The 25,770-nt window shown below is 38.8% G+C and overlaps 1 protein-coding gene across 1 annotated transcript in view; it reads right to left on the reverse strand.

The window, feature by feature from the left end:
• fgf12b (fibroblast growth factor 12b) overlaps window positions 1-22,634 on the reverse strand; it is a 140,879-nt gene extending 118,245 nt beyond the window's left edge. The window contains exons 1-2 of the mRNA XM_088914722.1: window positions 22,603-22,634; window positions 22,314-22,436 (exon numbers count right to left, since the gene is read on the reverse strand). Of these exons, the coding sequence (XP_088770848.1) occupies window positions 22,314-22,332 (19 nt within the window). The 5' untranslated portion in view covers window positions 22,333-22,436; window positions 22,603-22,634. The remainder of the gene's footprint in view (window positions 1-22,313; window positions 22,437-22,602) is intronic.
• Window positions 22,635-25,770: the final 3,136 nt, after the last annotated feature.

A 25,770-nucleotide genomic window follows, 5' to 3' on the forward strand; every position in this document is an offset into this window, starting at 1 on the left:
ATTTTCCTCCTCCTAATGGTGTATGTGAATAGTATTTAGATAGCAACTGGAAGTATCAGCAAGTTTTGTCAGAATGATGAATTGCTGTTGCTAAATTTAGATGGATCTAGAAGACCCCTTTCATAAAAATATGCAATACAGCCATTTTTCCTGTTCTTTAAAATGGCTTAACAACAATCCACTGGCAAAAGGACAACCTACAATGTTTTCACTTTGCTTCTGACACAGTAAACTTCAAATAAAGATTAATAAAATGTTGTAAATCTGTAGGAAAACAAGGATATAAAGTACATTATAAATACAGAATTGTAAGGCACATTTGATTGATTGTAAAAGCAGGGCAAAAATTGGTTCATTGAAATAATTGATACTTATGTACTGTATAGGCCTCATACAGTACATTGAAGTTAAATCATAAAACAACTTAATTTTAAAATGTACCGATTTTAATGTGAATCAATAATACTAGTCCTTCAACGTGGAATGACTGCTTGCATTTCTGCTTTGGAGCTAGAGCTACCATAATTCCTTGTGGAGTTCTCTTTTCTTTACAATAAGACATCATACTTTGTAAATTTACATTTAAATATTCAGATAAAACCCTTTCGATTATGCAAACTAAGGCTTATAGTTTATAAGAATATTTGCTATAGTCAAACTTCATTCTTAACATTCAGAGTTCATACCACAAAGTAAAAACAAAAAAATAAACCTTAATTTTAAGAATCCACTGTTCCCCAGCTCGAAAGCCGTACTATAATACAGTGCTGCAAAAGCTTTCAAGACTGTCATTTCCGAACAGATATCTCTAAATCTAAAAAAGTTAAGACACACAATGTACTGCACAAAAACTGCCAAGGAAGGAAATTAATTAATCCGGTCTGTACATTGCAGAACAAACTGCAGACCTTGATTTTTTTACAAGGGCACACTCCAATTTGATGTTTATAATACCAGGTGATGGTGTTATAATAAACTGTATTCAATTATGATCTGCAGTACATTAATAATATCGACACAGATCCATCCATCCCTTTTCTCACCACTTTGTCCCTCACAGGGCTAAAGGGGACCAGAGCCTAACCCGGCAAGCAACAGGCTCAGAGCAGGATACACCCTGGACAGGTGGCCAGTCCATCACAGGGCAATCAACACATTATGAACATCAAATAAAATCAACATGATAAATGCAATATATCATGCTGCCTATACATTACATGATGCACAATATCAGAGTTAGTAACCGCACCTGAAGAAGGCTCCACAGCCAAAACGTTGTGTTTCTTTCCTGCTCTTTTGGGCATGGAACAAACCTTTAACTTGTTCCTTTGCAGCCTACAGTACGCATGCTGAAGCAGCTACCTACTTGAACTATACCAGAGTAAGTCAGGTGGGTAGCTGCGTCAGCATGCGTAGGCTGCAAAAGAACAAGTTAAAGGTTTATTCCATGCTGAAAAAGAAGAAAGAGAACACAACGTTTCGGCCGTGAGGCCTTCTTCAGGTGTGAAGAAGGCCTCACGGCCGAAACGGTGTGTTCTCTTTCTTCTTTTTCAGCATGGAATAAACCTATTACTTGTTCCTATATCAGAGTAAGTCGCTCATTAATGTTCCCATTTAATAGGGAATTGCATTTAATTTACATTTAATAGGGAATTTGTTAAATGATGTCAAAAATGATGAAAGTGTAACCATGTGCACCAGATAAAACACCTATAATCTGTCACACTTAACATTTACTGGCTTTTTACAGTATGTTGATGGTTAGGAAAACACCAATATTTCTTCCCAAACCCATTCATACAGTATTGAATCGACATACTGTATTGTTCTGTTCTTACAGTCTAGAAATGTTACTGTAAAGAAATATGGAAATGGTTAATATGCTTACCATTTTCTTTCTATACTTATCGTAAATCATATTCAAGTATTTTTGTTAAAAAGGAAATAAAAAAGGTTGCTATAAAATTCTCTAATATCATAAGGATTGAAGGTTAGGTTTAAGTTGACCAAAAGCACTGGAAGCAATTCCTTTGATTAGAGACAGAAATGTGCTCTGAAATTGTATTGTTTTACAAAAATTAATGGATAATCAACCTAAACAATCTGAAGGCTGACTGGACTTTATGACTCTTGCTTGAGCACTTAATGACTTTCCTGCCATATCTTAAGATATCAGACTGTTATTATTTTGATATGATGTGACAACCCTTCTTCTTGGAATTTGCTGTATACAGTATTAATATTGATTAGCAATGTAACATGTATTCAGAGTACAACATAATGTAAGACGATGACACAGCAGAAATGGAGAAAAGAGCAAGAATCATGGAGGACCCCTGAAGCCATTGAAAAGCAGGGCTAACACAGCAAACAAAAACTGCCTATGGGCGCTTATAGTGTTAATTGTGCATTCACCAATTTTACATTCTGCATCACACCTCTCTGCATGTGGGCTTAACATGTGGCAGATTGTTTCCAATTCGGAAAAATGTCATCCGGCCAACACATTTTCAGGATAGAGCAGACACAGTTTGAGGAGCAGTGTGTTTCTGCAGGTGATGCCAAAGAGACCTGAAGAAGGACTGGCATCATTACAGTTTGTTGGATGTGTCAATGTCTGAACAATCAAAATTCCAAAACTGACCAACCTGGGACAAATCCAAAACTCACAGATCAGATCGAAATGAGTGTGAAAGGTCTTTCTTGTATGTACAGTGTCTTACATTGCTTTATTAGTGGATTACATTTTTACAAAAGCAGTTTCAGACAGTTGAAGACGATTTAAGATTTGAAATTGCATAGGTCTGTGTTTTGCACACAAAGAGGACTTGTGATGCTTCTGATGCCAAGACTCTCCCAGCAGTGAAAGGCACAGGACAGAACAGGCTGGATCTTGGGCTTTGGGCTGCTGTGGATCTGGAATGTTACTTCTCCAGCAGGAAAGGACCTGGAGCTAGAAGAAGTGGCCTTCAAAATCTTCTCCTGGTCTTTAATGGTTAAATGTAGCTGTTTTTAGGAGGGTGATTGGTAGGTATGGACTTCCTGATCTGAAGCTGACCAGTAAGTTGCTATTGGATTTCTTCATCAGTCAAGAAAGTTCAAATATATTCTCATATAAGTCAAATATAATTATGCTCATGCGCCTGTTACCAGAGCACCACTGGCCCAAAGTCAATGGCTGACTTCACAGTCAGATTATCAAACCTAAGGCTGTATGTTCTGGACACTCGAGTAAAGAGAAAAGCAGAGCTGTCAACTGATCATGACTTGGTGGTGAGTTGGATCTGATGAAGAGGACGTTGTCCTTACAGGCTCAAGAAACCCTCAAAATCAGTGTGGGTTTTCCTGGAATGTCAGATGGATGACTCTGTGCGGAAATATTCCAACACCCACTTCCAGAAGAACTTCTTCTTTCCCAAGTAAGGCCATAGATATTTAATCTGAATGGACCCTGAGTTCAAGGCATCATGGCAGCAACCCTAGAACCAGCAGGTGCACACCAGTGGTGAGGGACATTATCAGGTCAAAGACAAAACAGTCCTTGTAATCTGGTCAATAGCCAAGACTGCTATTGTTGTGTCATCTTGGAAGGAGTTCAAAGCAGCAATGCAGCACAGCTACAGAATGTACTTAAAGGTGGAATATGGATTCTCACAGATTTTCCAGGATTTTGCCAGTCAAGGTCTCGCACAAAGCTCTAATATATTAGATCATTTTACATTGACATCCTCACCTACAGTCATTAAACTCTGGACATTGACCCAAAAGTTAAAATAAGTACAAGCAATAGGTATGAGAACGTCTTTGCAAGGCTGTTGGGCATGCTCCTGACAGAGTGAGAAGCTCAGATATCTGTAATAGCCTCTGTGTAGAGCTACTACTCCTCCAGATCAAGAGGAGCCAGTTGACATGTTTCATATTCCTACTACGGATTTCCCCAAGAAGACCCAGCACATGCTGGAGGGACTATATCTATCAGCTGGCTCAGAAACTTTTGTAAATCTCCCAGGACAGATAGACTGAAGATGGATGGAAGTACTCTGTAAAGAGGGAGAGACATTTTATCTTGTGTTTTATACAATTTATGGTTTTCACTGGAAGGTGAAAAAAATAGAAAAAATAAGTAAAACCAACTCTTTTTCTTTAAGACTGCTGAGTGATAATTGCTTTGAGTTTATTTTAAAAGAAAAATATGCAGTTAGTACATGAATGAAAAGAAAGCACATTGTCTTTATATTTAAAAAAAAAGTCATATTGCTAAAAAACTTCATAATGCTTAGAAGTTCTTGAGACTTAAATATTGCCCACAAACAAATGTCCCTACACTTATTTTTGTTTTATAAAACATTTCCCACTTAAGCAAGCTGGCAGGAAAATCAATTTCTTACTCCCCTACCTGATCCACAAAGTGGCACCAGGTTGCTGCAGTACAACAGTGGGCCCCCTTAAATTATTTTACTAATTTATTTACAGGAATGGGTAAATGTGATAGACTATTTGTAGTTTTTAGGTCAGTAATATGTCAATCTAAAATAATCTATGATCTCCAGGTTCGTCTATGAACCACAGAATTTTCTAAACAAAGTCATCTAAAATACTTAAAGATAGGAACTGAGTAACAATCTCAGGAAACTACTTAACACCTTGTGTAATAATAATAACTGCCTCTACTGAAATATCTCCCAACACAGTAAGCATTAAACTTTACCCTGTTGGTACAATTTATTCATCTCAATTTCACCTGAAATGACACAGAGTGATTTCACTCTGAGCATGGCACACCCTGAGGGAGATCTGGGTTCACGTCATTCGCTATAAAGCTGGGCGTTTGGTTAAATACAGGAAATTGTATGCAGCTAAAAGGATTTTCAGGAGAGAAAACACCCCAGCAGGAAACTCCACAGAAGCCAACTATGGACCACGGGTAATAATAATAATGATTTTTTTTTAAAGCCACTTGTATTATATTCTTATACCTCTCAATTGTGAAAGTTAAACAATAAAGGATGCTGTTGTAAATGACAATGTAGCAAAGCAGAATTTTAAAGAAAATTATCTGTTGTAAATTGTGTAAAAATTGTGTTTTTCTAAACATAATAGAAGAAATACATTTTGGATAAAACAGAGCCACGTTCATCTTACTGTTACTTAAGACACAGAAAAGGACAGTAAATAGCATTAACAGCATTAGAGCAGTGTAGCTACAAGGCTGCTTTTCAGACATTCAGAATGTTCATTCTTAGGGTTTCCACACATTGCAGAGAAACAAAGGAGACAGGGGACTAATAGTTTAAGATTTAAAGACATTAACATTACAGTACATTAAATAAATAAAAGCACAAAAAATACCTAATGGAGAGCTTGCGAACTGCTGCTATGACCACATTACAAAGAGTTTGCTTTACCTAAATCAGTACAGCTTTGAGAAATAATGTATTTACTGAAAAGTCACATTGATTTCACAGATGAAGTATCACTGTTTATAGTGTAGGCCTATGCAAGGAAATTGATGATTAAAAGAATAAATTGTCTCACTATGGATTATGTAACTGATTTGATCAAATGCATCTGTTCTTCTCACCCAGTATGATCACTATAAATATTGTTAGTTTAAACACTTTCTGAACATTACCACAAACTATTCTGTTATTTGCTGATATTTTTATATTGAGTGGCTGCCTGGTTAATTCTGCCCTTTCTGCACAGTAATATCCAATCTTTATAATTTCTTTAACATTACCTTTATTGTTACTGCCGTAAGTTTTCGAGCCTAATTGTATGCAGAAGAGCTCTCTAAGACTTTCACAGGTCACAGTAAGCAAAGCATTTTATAAAATCATGTTCCCAGGGCTACCTGTACGCAACTTACAGGAACCCCAGTATGAGTATTTTTACGGACAACATGAATTTGTCTGTTAAAGCAGTTTACTCTGTTGTACCAATGGATAAGGTGGGATCAACCGCTGAAACTGTATTTTTCCAATCAAACAAAACACAAGAAAGTGATTATTAAGTCTGATCTACTTCTCACTTCTACTTCTTGGATTGTTAATGTGTTTAAGTGCATAAGGGTTTTGAAGAGGGAATGTTCCAACATTTTGTATTTCATCTGTCATTAATATTTGTGCAGATATCATTGGTGAATAATCAAACTGGACACAGTTGTGCACTAGTAATGCCATTAAAACCCACATTCAATTCACAAGTTAATTCTGCCTAATGAAAGACCTGGAAGATCTATGAGAGGCCAATTCAACAGACCTACTAACTGAACAGCCAGATTTAGTGCTGTTGAAGTTAATACAGAACAAGAAACACACACAGCACAGGCAGTAGGCCCATAAGCATTTTTGTTTGGAAACTGGAAGCATGCACTTCAGAACCATAAAATAAATAAGTTTGTGCTATCCAGTTCAGGGACCAAGTACCAACACAGATAGGAATGCATAGCTGGTGTTCACGGCTATACATACATTTTAATTTCTATTCACACTTTACTTCTACCCTACAGAGATAATTGGAACATAAATCCTCCAGATGTCACGCAGGGTCGTGTTTGGCTATTGGCTATGTTCTTCTCCATGGCTGACTGCATCTGAGCTTCACTAACTGATTATTCAGCTGTATCTTTTAACTTATTCCGTATGACCACGTCTGTCCTCATTTGTGCATGAAATATGTTGCCCCATGGTTGGTTTTCTCCATATAATCTGTAACAACAGAAGAGCAAGGTGCATTTCCTACATTTAGTTTTATGGTCAAACTGAGAAACATCACACAAAAACACAGAGTGGTGAGGAGCATCTACCTCATTACACAACCAATAGCAGGAACTTACATTTCAGAACCTGAATAGAAAAGCTCCTTATGGGACGGAGGCTGATTACCAATGAGCTTGTGTATTATCGATGGTTATGAAGTATGCACAATAAATATATTGATTTTAAAGATTTTTTAGCAATCACACACTTACTGTACATAGCAATTTCACAAAGGAAAACATTATTCAAAATTAATTCCAAACATTCAAAAACCCTTGTGGAAAAACAAAAGCAACCATTGAAAATTATACTCAGCATTAAGGTCAATAAAATGTCGATGCTGACATTAAGAAATGCTAGCATGCACGATATTTTCCACATTGAACAGCCATGCAACTGCATCTCCGTACGATCCAGTTTTGAAAAGACATTGTGAAACCTGACTACTAAAGCAATGTGAAATTTAGCAACTTCAGTATCTTTTAAATGCACCATTTGTAAAAGGACAAGGCCTGATGAAATTCTAGAGGACTGATGGTTTTTAAATCTTTTTCATGAAAGGTCTCAGGAAGGACAGCATCACAGATTTGTCAGTGCAAACTCTTTTTTTTTCCCCAATACTGAGCCATAACCTTTGGTTTGAAATATGAGAAGTTTGTACATCAAAGTTTTCTTTTAATCTTCTCAGGTGGGGAGCTTTGATTTGATGACTAATGTTAAAGATCCTGTAAGTGTTTTTCTTTGGTTTCCTTATCACAGAAGAAGCAGATCATTTTGCAGCACCCACTGTAAACAGGGATTGCAGCAATTCAGCCAATAGACCAAACATTTTTTTGGGGGGGAAGTAGGCAATACTGCCCTTGAATGTCTAATCTAGTAGAAGCCTTAAATTGCACTAATTAAGATAACAGACCAAAGGGCTGAAGATGTTTGACAATGTATCCCTTAGGAAACACACAGAAGCCCAGTAATACTTCCCTTCTGGAACAACATTTCAGAGCTAACAAGCAGAATTATAGTGTGATCATGGAGGGCTTAATTTCTGCAGCCAGGCTAGTGCCCCTGAACTGCAAGAGCCCCACAGCCTGAAAAATAAAGACTGCATGGACATCATGCTAGAAACATTTAGGCCACATACTAAACACTAGAAAAGTCACAAAATATTGCATAGAAATGATACTCTTAGCCATGTGTTTGCCTGTATTATTTACAACTGTACTGACAAGGTCTTAGGTAATTGTCAGTGTACATTTCATAACTCTGCCACAGACAGCAGTCATTGTTTTACAGTATATCTGATGCATGAATGTGTGAACTGACAATAAGTAAAAGGGAACGGAAAACATGCAGCTCTTCGGTGCACAAAAGAAAACAGTTTTAAAACACAGAAAATAAACAATATTCTTTTTTTTCTATTCTTCTCATTTCAGAAGAAATGCTGACAGGCAGCTGAAAAGTTTAGAGCCTCTTTTCAATCCTAACAGTTTGTGGTGTTAATTTCCTATGCTAGACTGAGCAGAAGTTATGGAACAAACAAGCGTGTACAATTTTCATTTTAATTTGTATTGAAATATAAACATATAGAAAGGTTTACATTTCTATAAACCTGGGCTAAGGAATAAAATACACCATATAGTACATGACAGCAGCAAACACACACCACCATCACTGCCAGAGTGTCGTCTTAGTGTTTCATGTTTTACGTGTTCTTTCTTCTTTTCGACCCCCTCAGGGATCCTTGTTCTTTCATGGTGTCCTCCTCTAGGGGAATACTTCATGGCCCTCTTCCTTCAGGAGTGATCTTCTCTTGCTTCTGCTGACACAAGTCACTAGATCTTCACTCTGTCTTCATTAGTCAGTGAGCACTGACATCACATTTACTAGATTTTCTCAGCAACTCTTCACACTCCATCTTCATCAAAACACCAAGCATTGGAGTATCCACTCTAATTTACTCTGTCACCCAGTTCTTAATCTTTACTAGTCATTATTCACTAGCATAATTCCCTCTTACTCTTACCCGATCTTGAACAACAACAAATAACTCTTCATCACAAACTTTTGCAGCTGATCCTGTTGGGCCAGGGACGCCTCTCTGTAATCAACACTTGCATCTCTAACACAGCAGTACCCAGTTTGCGGTTTTGGCTCTTGTTTCACAGATACTAAGACCTATCTCTCTATCTGCTGCAGTTAAAGCATAAGTAGTATTTGGTACCCAACCGGTGCCATCTAAACTCTCTATCACTTAGCTGTGGGGAGAAGATACACTGCTAACTTGGCAGGCGATGTCCCAGCCCTCCAAGTACCAACACCTCCCGCCAGCTGGCCAACCCAGTTCCTCAGTAGCACACTTTAACCCCGTTGCCGCTGGAAAATGAATTACCACACAACCCAGCACCTGTGATGCCTCTCAGTACAACCTAAGCCTGGGTTCAATTCCAGACCTGGGGTGCTGTGTGTGTGGAGTTTGTATGTTCTCCCCATGTTCTCGTGGGTTTCTGGTTTCGTCCAACAGTAGTGTTTTGCAGAGTATGTTCAGACAATGAGATTTTGACATGTGTGCATTGTTATTCACAGAAAAAGTGTGTTTGAAAATACGCCTACATTTACTATTCCTACAGTATATAAATTCAAACAACTTGAACACTTTGAACTTGTACTTCAGTTACAATTACTCTGTAAAAAACGTTTACTGATCAATTTACTTTGGGCATGACATTGTTACTTTCAAACTGTGCTGACGATTTTGAAAAAAAACAAGTCATTACATAACAAATTTAATATCAAAGCTATTTGTAACCACTTCCATCATGTCTTGTACAGTAAATTATTCAAATGCTTAACTAGTGCAAGTGGAGAGTGATACCCACTGTGAACCACAAATGTGTCTCGACCACAAGAAAATTTAGTTGCAAAAATTAAAAATGCATTCAGTGAAGTTTGGTTTTCTGTAATGTCCTGTTCATAAAAGTAATAGGGATGAAATCATTAGGATGTGTCTTTCAGAACAGGATCCTTTTTCACAAGCATTTTAATTGTTTTTTTTATACCAGCAAAAATGCATGCTGCATAAGTTAATATATTACAGTAATATTACAAAACATGTATTTTGGTGTGCCACCCACTAACCTTACCATATCCTAACCATCCATATCAAAATCTGACAGCATGGCTTTTGCCTCTCTCCTTGCAAGGTGCCTCATCCCCTTCAACTGGAAGCAAGCTGTCCCACCCACGTGTGTTCAATGGATGGGAACAGGAGACTTTTCTTAGTGTCATTATAGTGAGCGAATGGGTTGGAGTAAGGACCTGATGTTGCAGACGACCCTGCCCAGCCTGCCTGGTTCTGGTGCCTGAGGAGAGGTTCTGGTGCCTGTTTCCCCTGCGAGCAATCATGCTTGTGTTTGGGAAGGGAACCCTTGTCTTGGAGGTCCCGTGTGCCTGCAGGTTTTCCAGATCTCTTTAAAGCAGCAGGAAAGAGCAGGAGAATTGAAGGGAAAACCTGCAGATACACTGGCCCTTCGGGAACAGGATTGGCCACCCATGATTAAGAGGTGTGTCTAATAAAATATACGATTTTTCGGACTATCTCTGTGATGACTGCCTTCGCACAAACCCTGTTCCAAATATTCTCTCACCTCCTTGGTCTGCTGTCCCATGTTCTCAGCTTGTTGTACTGTATATAATCATCTGCGGCTGACAGCTCGAAAGCACCAGCTGCTGCCAAGCAGTTCTATCACAGTGCCTTGATATGCGCTCCACATGTGTAAGCACTGCAGTGAAGCCCACAGAAGAGAGAGAGCGACGTGGAGGAACAGTAATATAAACAGCAGCCAGACAGAGCCAGAAAGAAAAGGGTGTGGATATGCAACACATTGCATGCTTTCAACAAGGTTCAAGCTCGATTTACAGTGGAAATTCAGCCTATTATCCATGTCCAGTCCATGTACTTTCTCTTACAACCAACCTGGGGGGCTGGAATCGCTGCAGAATTCTCAGCTAGCTATTCTCCTTGCTGCAGCGCATTTAAACTGTTCATCATTCAGCCTGCTTCTGCTCAGCCTCTCCTTTCGAAGCCAGCCAGACGGGAGGCAGAGATGCAGTGAAGCAGCAGCCCTCCCTCAGGAGACTGGCCAGAGCAGGAGGGGTGCGTAGGTGAGAGAGGGAGGAAGAGAAGGTCAATAACTGAGTGTGGAAATGGGAGATGTAACCAGGGAGTAAAGCGAGAAATATTAAAGGAGCACGTGAAGCCTGCTTCACAAACAAGCATTTGTTTAAGGGGATGGCAGAAAAAAACAGAAACAGACTGCCACTGAGCTGTGTTTTAATGGACACTGCCCTTAAAAGAGAGAAGGTATAGATGGGTGTAATTAAGCAGGCTAAAAGACAAAGCAACCAAGCACAGAAGTCCACTTGGGCTGATTACCATAGGTATAACCCTCTTCAATCACAAAGGATAAAGGTGGGTGGACACTGTGAAGGACTGACTATGTATCAGTTTATTGTATTTTAATACTGCCTCTCTTTTTTCCCCATGACATTCTCTAGTCCATTAAATATCAAATAAATAGGTAAGCGATAATACTGTGATATTATGTAACGTGTCTATTGAGCAATTCAGAGATAGTGTCATACTAAATTTGACACTATTCACTAATCAGAACATTTGAAAAATATCTGAATTCAACAGCTTTTAACAGTTAAATCGTAAACTTTACAGGGCTGCAACAAAACATCAACAGGTATTTAAAGCCCTTAAGGTGACAGCAGTTGCATTTAAGCTGTTATTAATAGCAGAGGTATTTGTTTGTATTGGTTATTAACAGATCAGTTTTTGAAGACTATATTTTTTATCCTTAAGATTAATTTTCTTAAAAATTCAAATTATTTTCACTTGCATTTGTGAACACTTAAGATCCATAAACAGTAAGCAAACTGCAATTTGTGGAGAAGGGAATTTTGTACTTTGTGCTCCAAGCGGCTGTCAGGTGAAACAGGTCAAAGGTCATGGGCAAGGTCATGTTTTAGCACTGTAATGGAGCAGCGGTCACTTTGAGCTGTGGCTGTATGGCAAACAGACAATTCGGAGAGACAATACAGGCAGACATTCACACTTGGTTGTGAGAATGAAATCTGCTGCATCCCATGTCAATTAACTAACTCTTCAAAGAACACTGGAGAAGTCGTCTAATCTTCTAAACTTAGACTAGACACAGTGAAGACACAGAAACAGTGTGAGTCTTGGAGTTATCAGTTAGACCAGGGAAGAGCTAAAGTTCAGTTCTCATTCACGTCTTCATCTTCACAAGTTGAGTCTTACACACACATCACTCTTGGTCATAATACTCTTCTTCCACAGCATCTTTTGACCTTCCAGTAATCACCAGACACTGGAGTACTCAACCTAATTAACTGAACGTCACCCAATTCTCAATCTTCATATTATTCACTTTAAGACAACAGGCACTGAATATACAACTAAGTCTACCACCCAGTATTCTCTATCTTCAATAATAAACAGGCTTCAGAGCATTGATATTCATTCCGATTTGTCCCATCACACCCAGCTTTCTCTTCGAATCTTCCCAAAGCCTTCACTTGAATGCATACTTCATTTCCCTTGTAAACATGCCCCTCTCTCCCCACCAAGACTCCTCTCTGACACAGAAATAAGCAACTTCTACTTCTTTATTAATATTCTCACCCAGAAACATCCAGTTGATCCTGTTTCTTCAGAGACGCTTCTCTAGAGGTGAGACTTTCTGTTTTCTTTCTCACTCTTCAGAAGCAACCCATCTGTCTGCTAGTCTAATAACAAAGAGTGCGATTGGGGACTCCACCTGTGCCACCTAGATTCATCTCTCTCTGAACTGTAAGGTTATCATTCCACCAGGTGATGCCCCACTCCTCCAGGTGCTAACGTTTCCTGTCCACCCTGATGCAGCAGCCCAACCCTGTTCCCTGGTAGCGAACTTGGGCCTGCCAAATGAACTACCACACATCCCACCTGTCCATAATCTGTGGTCCCACCCCCACTACAGCCTAAACAGCATCTTCTCAAGCCTTCCTAAGTCAAGGAGTCCATAGACCTACAGGTAAGAGACCTCCCACTGACAGCTAGACACTGATTGAAACCCTGTTCTTCCCAAGTGATATTATACAGTAAGCCTCTTAATTAACCCAGAGGAGTGGTAAATTCCACTCATAGTCTCTCCTGACAGCACCTTTTCATCACATGGCATCACACTATCTCTGACAGTCGATTACTCATTCAGACTTGCTGTGCACCATTCTGCAGGTTTTCCCAACTAGTGGGTAGCCTTCTTAGCTCACGACCACACCACTGAGCCAATACTGTGGCTTTCCAACAAAGCTATCTCTCACTACTACACAGACATTTAAAACAATGGCACCTACTGTAAGTTTTCACTCTGACACAACATTGTTGCTTGGCATCTTAATTAATACTGTAACACAACCAATATCATAGTCGATATTCACCACTGACAAACAGCTCCCTGATTTCCATTCCCACGTAAACACACCATGTAAACATGTAAACACACAGCACAGCAGATTTATATACTTTGCTTAAATGCTTCTTTGAAAGCATTTGATTGAAGCGTAGCAGCTGTTGTTTAATGTAATCCCACAAATGTTCAATAAGGTCTGAGGAGCCATTTCACAGATCTTTATCCCCTCTTTTGAAGGAATTTGTTTCTTCTCTTACATGTATGCATTTGCAAATGGTTTCGTTTACTGTATATTAGAACAGAAATATATGCCCTGTCAGTATCTCCAAATAATTAACTTTTACCCAGATTTTACTCTATCTGTCAGTGATACTATCAAGTTTAACTGACAAAGGACGCTGATATAACAAGTAAATTAATTCAATAATACATTACCAGATTCATATTACCAGATTCGTAAAAGGTAATCATTCAAGTATTAAATTCTTCACACTTCTGTTGCCACACATATTTGCAAAAAAACACCAAAAAGGTTTATTTCCTTTTCATCACAACACAACAAAGAAACCTACAGTATAAGACAATGTCCTGGCTTGGCACAGCTCTTCCCTCTCTGCATGATCCCTTTATCCTCATCTGGCTGAAGAAGTGGTGATGTATTCCTTGAGGTTGCTGAAGGACTGAAGAACCCACTGCCTTATAAATTATACAATACATATACTGAAACAGCATGAATTATTTGAACTTTTAGTGTTTTAGTTTCAGTGTTGCCATTGGGTAAGACGCTTCACAGGTATGGCATCAGCTTTCATTTTTACGTGTAGGACACCCAAATTAATGTTTGCTCTAAACCTGAAATTAATCAAGCACGATTTGCCCTGTCACACAGCTGTTGCTGATGATGATACAGTACATGATGATGTATGCAGCACATTCTTCACACATTCTTCTGGCTACACAGAGCTCTTCGCACTTTTAAAAGCTAGCTTTACATTGTCCATCTTTGACATTATTTTTAATTAAACTTTTTACTGAAAGCACACAGGATCCAGGACACAGTTTTATTCCTCATGGTCTACTTTGACCTAATCAGCAGGTCAGGTTTCAGCCGCAGGGTCTTGCCTGACTGCTCTGAGAAACTAGTACGAATGTGGTTCTTCAGCAGCTTTCAAGCCTCTGAGAATTTTGGGGCTAATGGGCTGTTGGCAGATGACACTGGGATGGTATAATGAAAAAAATGAAATATCTACTTTGCATTATATTACTAATTTATGTGTTTTTATGCTCCACTTAATGTGTGTACAGTAGATGCGAAAAATTAGACTTGAAGTGTAAAACCCACAGCAGGACACCGAGCCTGGTGTTTTTTAGTCATTTAGTCTATTTTCTAAATGCATCCCAATGCCAATTTCAACTGCAAAGTTCAATTTTAAGTTTCTGACAACTCTGGTATATCTCCAAGGCAATTATATATAAAATCGCATTTGTGTGAGTCATTCTTCTCATTACTGTAAGCACTATTACTGCTAACAATGTGAACACTAACCATAAAGCTTAACTTAGTTTCTAATCTCAGGAAGATGGAAACTGTTTATCTTAATTTACAACAGCTAATCTGTGGAGTCAGGTGGTAGGTAACGGAGCTCTCTAGTGAAAGCCTGCTATATTGACATTTTCTTCAATTTTCATTGATAGGTTTTCCTGGAGTTCCCAATCTTACCGTATCCATTTTACTTTGTTTTTATGATAATTTCACTGTGCTTTACTAAACCTGACTTTCCTATTAACAATGAAATGAAATTAAATTTCATCAGGGGTTTACAGGCGTATTACTTTAAAGTTTAGTTTTGTATTCATCTGATACAGGGTCTGCCTCGTGCATACATTTGGAATCACGTCACTGGTGAAGTAACATGAGGCCAAGTTGTACTATTCAGAAACAGTCAAACATATGGCATTTTAAAAAAAGAAACTGCCACCTGGAAGTGTTTTGCCGTCAGCTGCAGAAGAAAAGGACTGGAATTTAAATGAAGATATACATTTTATTTTTTAAATAAAGTTGTCTAAATCCCATTGAGCAAAACATAATTTTCTCTTGTGCAATTTATCTTTGAAATCACTTTCATGCCCCACATGCGTGCTGTGCTATTTTGCCTCTGCTTCACTCTTTCACTTGATGGTAAAACCCATGATCTCTGGCTCCTGAGAGCATGTGAACAAGGTCATGAGCAATTCCCACATCCTGCCCTAGGACCAGACCATGTGAAACACCTGAGGCAGCTCTACATAGTTAGTAGACAGAAGGGCCTGCATCTAGTTTTCTGTCTGAAAGCCTACACAATGTGATTCACTCTGAAAGCCTCCTCATCCTCTCTATATCTCACATGGTACAGCCTGAATGTATACGAAACTCATTAAAAACTTGATTTCCTAGATACAGTCACAGGAATTTGTGACAGTGCTAAAATCACTGTTGATAAAAAGGGGAGACAGGTCAACATGGTGTACTGTGTTTCTAGAGGTTTACGAATGAATGAGAATGGAATGTATCTGAACAGATAGTATTCAAAATCAAGGCAGTTGACTTCCTCAGAATGTACAGTGAAACACGAATCAGAGGACACAAGTGGAAACTACATGGAAATGCATTTAAACCTGAGAACAGGAGACACTCCTTTATGCATAGGGCTACAGAACCTTGCAAAGTTCTTGGTTGAAGCTGATACCCTGATACCCTTCTTTCAAGAAACAGCTGGATAAGATCCTTTGATCAATAAACTACTGCTCACCAGACAGACTAAATGGACCTAATGGCCTCCTCTCATCTGTAACCTTTCTTGTGTTAGACAGCATGAGAATGCAGGCTTCTAGAAAACCATCTGAGAAACCATCAAATGAGATTATATAAGACTATTTGTAAGTAGCCAGGGGTATTATAAGCCAAATCATTTCCTGCAATTATATTAATTTTTAATTTGAAGACATCGAGAATTAGTGCCTACCTGGTTTGGATCCAAAACATTTAATCAGATGAATACAAATCACAATATGTAATCCTTCCGTGAATGGAGCTAGGAAGCATTTAGCATTGAATCAAAACTTAATTTTTTAGTAAAGCATTTTAGCATACCTATAAGTACGAAAAATATGGAAATGCATTTTAATAGCTCCTTGCTAGGACAATGAATTAAATACAGTAGTAAACTTTTTTTTTCAGTAGTGAACATCCTGAGATTCTTAATGACCTCGGTTTTATATCTCATCTGAAGGACAGTGCATTTTTTATGGTATAGTGTCCTCATCACTATACTGAGGCATTAGGACTCACACAGACCATAAGGTCAGTACTCCCTACTGGTCCCACTAACTCCACTTTCAGCAGCCACCTTAGCTTTCCCAGGAGGTCTCCCATCCAGGTACTGACCAGGCTCACACCTGCTTACTGTAGCTTCAGTGGGTTGTCAGTTGTGGGTTGCAGGGTGCTATAGCTGCTGGCATCTAGAAGTGCATATTTCTTAAATCTTTCCACTTACACCCAGCAAAAAAATAATTTCCTCTGTATAGCAAGAGCAGCACAGTCTTCCTTAGAGTAAGCATGACTGGGGGAACAGCATGATCAGCAGAATGAATTCTGAAGGGTGAAATCAACAGTCTGCTAAAAGATTTGAGAATCACCAAGATCCTAATGCACCTGTAAATGGAACTATATTTGAAAGCAGCCCACATGATAAACTGTACATCTACCATTCAATGCTGAAATTAAGACTTGTGAATAAGGCCTTTCAAGAAATAACTGCCGACCAATGTGAATCTGACAGTGTAATTAATCTGTTTTCCTTAACAGATTAGCATAAGGATGTTAAAAGTCATCACTAGAACCACTGTGCAGCGGGAAAAAAAATCCTTTTGTTTGCACAAACTGGCAATCGCTAGAAAAAAATCAAATTCTATATCTCTCTCGTAGAATATTAATCACGCAGATAGCAATGCATCACGATACAGCCTCCATGCGAGCTCAATTGAACAGATTCAACATTCTAGATCGCATCTAGTGAGTCTAGGAACAGTATATTTAAACCAGATCTAATGGATTTCATGGTGTGAGGCAAACAATGCAAACGTATGGTCAGTAGGCCTACTGAAATGTCTATGTTTGCCATGAACAATGTTAAATTTAGAAGACTCTTGTTTTCCACTTCAGCACAACACATGGGACGAATATGGCTAATAAAATATTTGTAAAATAAGGTTATCTCTCTGGTGTTCCATTTGACAATTGGGTACAGGGGTGCAAATAAGCAGGAGAAGCAAGGCTGCTAATATTGTTGGACACATACAGTACAGTTTTTCCTACACAAGTCTTATCATTGTACTATCATGAAGACCAGTCCAAAGGATCCTTTAAGAAATGACTGATGGAATACTTGTTTCACAGATCTACCAGCAACCAAATGACTATGGTGCACTGAATGGGCACCTCCCATTTGTAATCACTGTTATGTTCCCTTTAAAACCACACTGATTCTTCCCGTGTTTGCAATGATAAATGCAACCACAAGCAAAAAAGAATCCAAATAATTTTGGAAGGCATCTGGATAAGAAGTTCAGGTGGGGAGCTGCATCAGCATCGGTAGACTGCAAAGGAACAAGTAACAGGTTTATTCCACGCTGAAAAGAGAACAAAGAAAACACAACGTTTCGGCCGTGGAGCCTCCTTCAGGTGTGAGCAACCTGAAGAAGGCTCCACGGCCGAAACGCTGTGTTTTCTTTCTTCTCTTTTCGGCATGGAAAAAACCTGTGACTTGTTCATCTGGATAAGAAGATTAACCCTTCAGTTTGGGGCTCATTTCAGGCTTCGGGTTGTTGAGTTTGCCTCTGCAGCTTTACAGAAAATAAATTCCCAGGTGATAGTAACTCTTGGCACACTACTGTAGGTACAATGCAAAAAAACTGTACTTGTGCAGTTAGTAAGAATGCTTAATAAAGTACTGGACAAGGCCCAACATACCATTAACTAAGTCTGTCACTTTTATGGCCAAATGAATGTACATTTATAGTAAGACAGACATTTTAAAAGAAATAAAAACTGCAATCAGCATTCTAACAAAATATTACTGAAAATCCTTTGAGTCACTAGAAAGTCCAATGTGAACATCCAACACTACCGACGGGCACAGGTCTGCTGAAGTGTGGAGACATTGAAAAAGGTCAACAAGATATTACAATATTTAGTGAACAGAGTGAAATATAAATCAAGGGAAGATATGTTAAAACCATGCAATGCATTTGCAATATGTATAATATTGGTCACATCAAAAATCACAATATTGCTCTGGAATCAGAGAAAGGTAAATAGTCTGAGACAGTTTAGAGGAACTAAACCTTTTCAGTTTTGAACAGACGAGACAATGAGGGGACTTGAAACATGGTAAAATCTTGAAACATGCTGAGAATGTTAACACAGGGGAGTACATCAGGACCACAGTGAAACGAGACACCCAAACACAATTAAACAAGGAGGGACTTCTTTACACAAATTCTTGTGGGTTCTGGAATAAAACAGCTATAGCCATGTTTTCAAGTGGGCTGCCTGGGATCCCAAAGGAATGAAAGACATCCTAGGATCAGTAGGCTAAAAATATCCAATGAATGAAGAGGAGTCTAACGTCTCCCTTTCATTTTGGAAAAGTACTTATTCTCCTACAGTACATAGTGGATGAGGGGCTCCCCGTGGCTGAGATGAGACAGTCAAGATTCTTCTACAAACAGCAGCTTTGGATACAGACTTACAGTATGAAAGTTCCACCCCACAGTAATTACAAATAAAATCAACGTTCTGCTTATTAGGAGTTTGTCGGTTTATTAATGACTGCATACCACTAAATAAGAACTCCATATGAATTTTTTAAGAAACATATGTTTATGTTTCTGAATGTTTCATATGTTTAAGAAACATATTATAGATTGTTATAGAAAGAAAATAACAAATTTATAGTTTTCTGCATATCAGGTAAATTACATTTTTTGTTCCCTCATTTATGTACAATAATCTGCTTGTTAACTAAAAATAAAGAAAAGTAAAAAAATGGGACATTCTTGTATTTTTTTTCGCCAAGCAGCAGTAACAATAATAACAAACTTTATTTTATACAGCACCTTTAAATGTAGCATCTCAAAGTGCTGTCCAGTAGGTATAAATAACAGTTACAAGGACAGCAAAATAATAAATTTGGCACATATAAGAAAAACAATCGGTTAGAAGTGGTGCAGAAGTTAGAAATTAGAGCAGACGCAGACACTAATTACTGTAAGTACAGTAAATGCCTTTCTGAACAGAAAGTTTTGAGTCTAGATTTACAGTAAATGCATTCAGGGTAGGTGACTGATATCTCTAGGGATAGAATTCCAGAGCTTTAAGGCATAGAAGAGATAGCCATAGAATGTCAACAAGCTTGAGGGACACCTAGAAGACCACAGCCAGACGAATCAAGGTTGCAAGTGGGGGACAGATGGATAATAAGTCAGAGAGATATTGAAGTGCCAAGCCATAGAAAACCTTATAGGTGAGCATGAAGATTTTGAAGTTGACTCAACAGCTGATAGGAATCCTGTGCAAGGTCTCCAGGAAAGGTGTAATGTCATCACTTTTGTGCTGCCTGGTCAGGATTCTGGCTGCCAAATTCTGAATATATTAGAGCCTATTTAAAGTAGATTTTGTTACCCCAGAGTGTGAGGCAATACAGCAATCAGTTCTAGAAAAACAAATGTGTAGTCCCGCTTTTCTGCCACAGTCCAAGATAACAAGAAACACAAGGGAACAAGTCAATATTTATGATTTATGATTTACCAAATCATACTTTCCATCTGTACAGGTTTTCTACACTCTCAAATAAAAATAGAAACTGATTCTACAAATCATGTTATTAATTCATACCATGTGGCACTGATTTACTACTCGTACATGCTACGATACCATTTATGCAAAGTATGCATCTTTACAACACAATCAGTTATTTCCAAGTCCTTCCTGAGAAAAAAAGTCTGTCTAGTAGACATTTTGTCCAAAGAAAAATCTGTTTTGACACTAGAAGCAAATTCCAAAGGCTTTTTTTTTGCATTTCTGCTGTACTTTTGGAATGATACATTCATCAGTAGTTACACTAAGCTTTAAAGGCACTTGGATGACTCTCATGAGGTTTAAATTGTCACTAATTAAATCTGACACACAAAATTATGACAAGATATGATATTGGCTTTACTTTCTGTAATCCACTCAATTCATGATAGAGCAATTTTTAATGTGTGGGGCAATTGATTCAATAGTTCAATAATCAAGAGATGAGTAGTTTTCCAATACTGTTTAATTGTAGAAAATAGATATTATTTACAAAAACACAGTGGAAAGAAGCATATACTGGCACAGTTTCTACAGACTTCAGGAAAAACGATCATGCAAGTGAATGCTCAGATTCTTAAACAAGTCCATATTTGATACTGAAGTATTTAAAAGCAAATATCAACAGAAAAAATTCTCTGACCCACAAATAAATATATAGTTTATTTATTTTGAACTCTACATTAGCACTGGAGAAATTCACATTTCTCAAGGTGAAAGATTAACTACTGATGTTGGGCTGCATGTTTGCTAATAAGTGTAGATTTCTTTACTTTGAGAGTAGTGCTAACTGCACTATAATGCAAATACCTATGACAAATGTGGCTTGCATTCCATGACATACAGTACTTAAAGTTACCTACACTCCTCACTGAGGTAAACATGTGGAAATGCAATTCCACACAGACCTCATTCATCTCATATTTACTGCATGTATATATCACACGTTTACGCACACAAAGTAAATAGCAGTCAATCCCTCTAAAATATTGCACCTTAAAAAGGTAACATTTTAAATGATGAATCATAAACAAAAAGCTGACTTAAGGATGACTGACAAAGGATTTCAATAAATCATACCTACCAAAACATTCCAGTAAGAAAAAAAACATATTTTAACACTAGATTTCTACCCAGAAGAAACAAATAAGCAGAACTTAAAAAGAACAGCCAATTTTAAATAGCTTTTGAGACCAGTTATAATTTAAACTACTGGCACTTCCATTTGCTTCTAAGAAAATGTGATAGACTAATGCTTTAATAATATATTAATACTTTAGAATCTCATCAAAATATTCAGTTTTTAAAAAAAGTGGTGTTTAGGAAAACAAAAGAAATTTCACATTACAAGGCCTCCAATAAGAATAACAATTATTGGACTTTATGTCTCAACTTAACAAGAAGTGAATGTCAACATTCCAAGTCAAGATAACCTTATCTATATGTTTCACAGAGTCTATTGACAAATAAACATTTTCTGACATTTGAGTCTAGTTTAGACACTACTACAACAAGCTGTTCAGTTCCTGTATGCTAGTCGCAGGCTGCTGAACTGCTGCTGTTATTAATATTTCTACCACTGACGGAAAGAAATGTCGATAGTTAATTACTGAGAAGAAAGTATTATTAACTGTGTGAAGTGAGGCCGTGTTTATATTTGTCGAGCAATTGAATACAGCTAAAGACCCTCCCCTCCCCCCGGCCCTCAAACTAACAAACAGTTAAAATATCCATATATTCACAGAAGCAATGAGTCCATTTTATGTGACTGTTGTAGAATTTTGTCTTAGTCAAATAATTAAAAAAGCACTTTTATCCTGCTTCGTCGCCCAAAACCACAAACAGCGATAGCAAAGCCATTCAATACCGAAGTCCCGTGACACAAGGAAATTGCTGCATTAAGCATCTATCTGATGTACATGCACATCACAAATAGAGAGCAGCGGTGTGAGCGGCCACATCGCTCTTCATCATCTTCGGTAAAAGTAAGACGCAGGTTTTTACACCATACTTTAGGCCCCCTTGCTGCAATGTACAGTACGTAAAATACAGCAATCGAGGCGTCCGGTGTACGGGATCCAAGTACCGCAGTCTTCAAACACACACACACCACATTGCTCTGCTCCGTAAGACTGCAAAATATGTTCCACCCATATTCCAGAAATGCATGAAGTTCCTTACCGACACCTTTGGTCTCCATCTCCCGCGGATCTGTCGGGTGATTTCGGAAAGTTGACGGCGGTGTGCTTTGTTAATATGTGCCTTTCCTCTTTCTTCAGACAGGAATCCCTGAGCCTCCCCGAGCTGTAAGGAAACCACCAAACGTGACTTAGGAGAAAAGCTATTGAGGCGGCAGCGCGTTCGTGTCTGTGTGGAAGAAAGAGAGAGGGTATGCGAGTCGACAGCGGTGAGGGAATCAAGGAGTGAGGAGTCTGCCAAGGGAACTGAATTGTTGAGCTTTGCGCGTTACCTGTGCCTGTGCGCTGCAATCGGGAGCTGTCCTCTCTCTGTGGTACTGCAGACTCTCACATACTAACTACGAGCGTGACGTCACAACTCCGGGACCAGGTTTAAGGTGACATCTAAAAAGTCAGGAGTCCACAGTTATGCAGGTTTTTTTTTTTGGCTCTGTATTAACAATAGCAATGACAAAAGATCTATTAGACACGTGTCAGCGGGCGATCTCCGTACGACTAATTAACATCAAACAGCTTGGCCTCTTCTGAAGTCACACGTCAAAGTCGTATGATTGGGCAGATACCGCAGGCATGCAGGTTTTACAAAGAGCTGTTTTACAAAAGAAAATTAGGCAGAATTACAAGTAGCACGTGTGTAAAAGTGCACCATCTTCGCATTTAAAGACGTTGTTTAGTCACGAAACAACCTTCACATTGTGTCGAAACGTGTTTCATACAGTATGTTTACTGTTTGCACTCGATTGAAGTAGACAAGTATTGAATGCACTTGAGGGCCACACCTCTTATTATTTTCACCACTGGGCAAAGATACAGAGAATTATTTGGATAACGTTGTACGCTGGGTACAGTACCCTTCTGTGCATTTCTTACCCCAACAATCCTTAAGAACGAAAATAATAAAAACAAATCTATTAAAGTTAGGTTTTGATGCAAATTGTCGAAATACAGTAAATAAGGCACCCTTGCAATGATTAGAATCAACCAACAGAGGAACTCATGTCACACAAAATTAAAATAAATGAAACCTACAAAGTGCATTGTGCAACTACGAAATGTTGATGGATTCGTACCACAAACGAATATGTATAATTTACCGAGATCTTAGGAACATATTTTACCTTAAATATAAATACAGACAGTTTTACCTCTAACTGTAGGCAGGCGTACTTGGGTAAAATGTATCAACTAAGTGCAATATATGGTCGATGTAGTTTATGCAATTGCATAATCAGCCATTTAAAAGCGCAAGCAGCTGTGTACCGATGCCCTGAATGCTATTCAAACAACCTTTCACAGCTTTTTGCCCCCAAGCAGAAATCGCTTTTAATTTGCTAAAAGATTTCAAAGAATTACAAAGATGTCCAAGATGATGGACACAAAATGGATTAGAAAAAGCAAAAATAAAAACAGTTTTTCATTTACATGTAATTTTTAGATTTAGAATATGTGATCTTTTTAGAGAGAAAAACATCATCATCATCATCATAGGGGTGGAAGTCTCCTGTATTATGGTACCTGACAGTGGTGCCCGGACAAGTTTGTCTCTTTTCTTTAAAACAATCTATTGACATTGTCTGTCTCTCCTTGGCAAATATAGGTAGGGTTTTGACATCTCTGTTGTTTTAGCTAAAGCACTACACCTCCCATCCTAAAAGTGCCTAGATGCTCATAGAGTCCTGTACTCTTCCTAACAGGAACAGGTCACTGCTGGGATTTGGTGCTTTCAGTACCTATCCTCTCTCGAATGTAACAATCAATATCACTTTTACACACTCTATCTGGCAGATCAGCTGCAGGTCATTGATAAAACCTGCATACGTTCTGATCTAAACAGTCAATTTTATGTAGAGGAATTGCAAAGGGACTTTTTTGGTGCAGCAGAAAAATGCATGATGGATTTTGATTGACCGTGCGATCAGCAATAATGAGCTTGTTCCAATACATCTGGGTCTGTTTAGTCCAAGTACCTGTGGTCATTCAAATCTGAAATAAAAGGCTTCTTCTTCCTTTAGAATTCCTTCATGCTTAGCAAGCTTCTGGTGCACGGCATTTGTATTTTTACAGTGATTGAAAGTGTTCAGTTTTGCCAAGCTCATGAGCTCAGTAACCAAGGGCAGAATGGACAAAGTGGTACTCTGCCAAGATGGCATTTGTCAGAGGCATTCTCTGTGAAGATGTGCCTCCTGTAGCTGTTGGCCACTAGCACCCAGTAGTCCTGAATGGACATGAGGAATCCTTTGGTCTCTGAAAAAAGTCCACCCTCCCTAGTTATATGCATGACTCCTGATGTTGTCAGAGTTAAGCCCTGTATGGATATTTCTATAGAAAGATTTATCACTCTACTTGTCCCCTCTTTTCTGTTCCACTCTTGTCTCCAAGCAAATGTACCAGGGTGCACGCTTTTTCATTGCAGACTAATGACTGGCGTAAAAAAATCTTTCTTCAGGGAGTAGTGAGGTCGAGTCAAGGAGCCCGTCTTGCTGACTTCTGCACAGATCAGCCAATGAACATTTTAGATAAGTAAAGTGGAGACATGGGGGAGGCACAGTGGGACAGTGTTTAGTACTTAGCATAACTGCCTCGCAGTCCTGGGGCTCTGGGTTCAGTTCTGGACATGGTGTGCCATTTGTGTGGAATTTGCATGTTTTCCCTCTGTTTGTGAGGTTTTCCACCCAGACATACCGGTAGATTAATTGGCTCCTGGGAAGATTGACTCTGGTGTGAGTGTCCGTGTCTGTGAGTACCCTGAGATCTCATCCAGCGTGTACCCTGTCTTGCACTTGTTGCCTGCCAGGGTAGGCACTAGCTCCACTGCAGCTCTGAATTGTACGAAGCAGCTAGAAAATGGAGCTGAGACATGGTTGTGGTGCGTGCACTTGACCGCCAAGTCTATACTGATCTTCTTGTTTTGAGGGTCCGGAGACATCAGAGACCATGTTAAAATGCCCAACTATAAGTGAGAGTGTTAACCATCCATATGCTTTTGACTTCATTCTTCATCTTGGCAGAGAACGGGCTCTTCATGATGAACTCCAGATATTTCATGGTGGACCTTATGACAGCCTGTTGGTTCTTTGTTGTGCAAACCTGCAACAACTGTTCCCACCCCATCTACTTACAGTATTGTTCTGAATTTCAGCTCCTTTGAGAGGAATGTCATGCACAGTCTCGACCATCCCACCTCTCCTAAGGAGAACTGCACATTTAGCTAAATCACACTCCATGCCACTGAACGTGCTGAAATTGGACTATTGAGAATACTAAATGCACCTTAACAGTCCTTCATAGTTCTCCCTCTCTTCAGGTTTGGCAGGCTTGTCAAAGGCTATGACAATTCTGACTTCAGATGATTCAGTGTTAGTCATGGCCATGTGGATATGGCCTCATTAAGAAGCAGGAGGAGGAAGGGATGGGACTCAGCCTTAACTGAAACACTGTAG

Source organism: Atractosteus spatula, chromosome 4 (genome assembly GCF_055471065.1).
Source record: "Atractosteus spatula isolate fAtrSpa1 chromosome 4, fAtrSpa1.hap1, whole genome shotgun sequence".
Classification (NCBI taxonomy): domain Eukaryota; kingdom Metazoa; phylum Chordata; class Actinopteri; order Semionotiformes; family Lepisosteidae; genus Atractosteus; species Atractosteus spatula.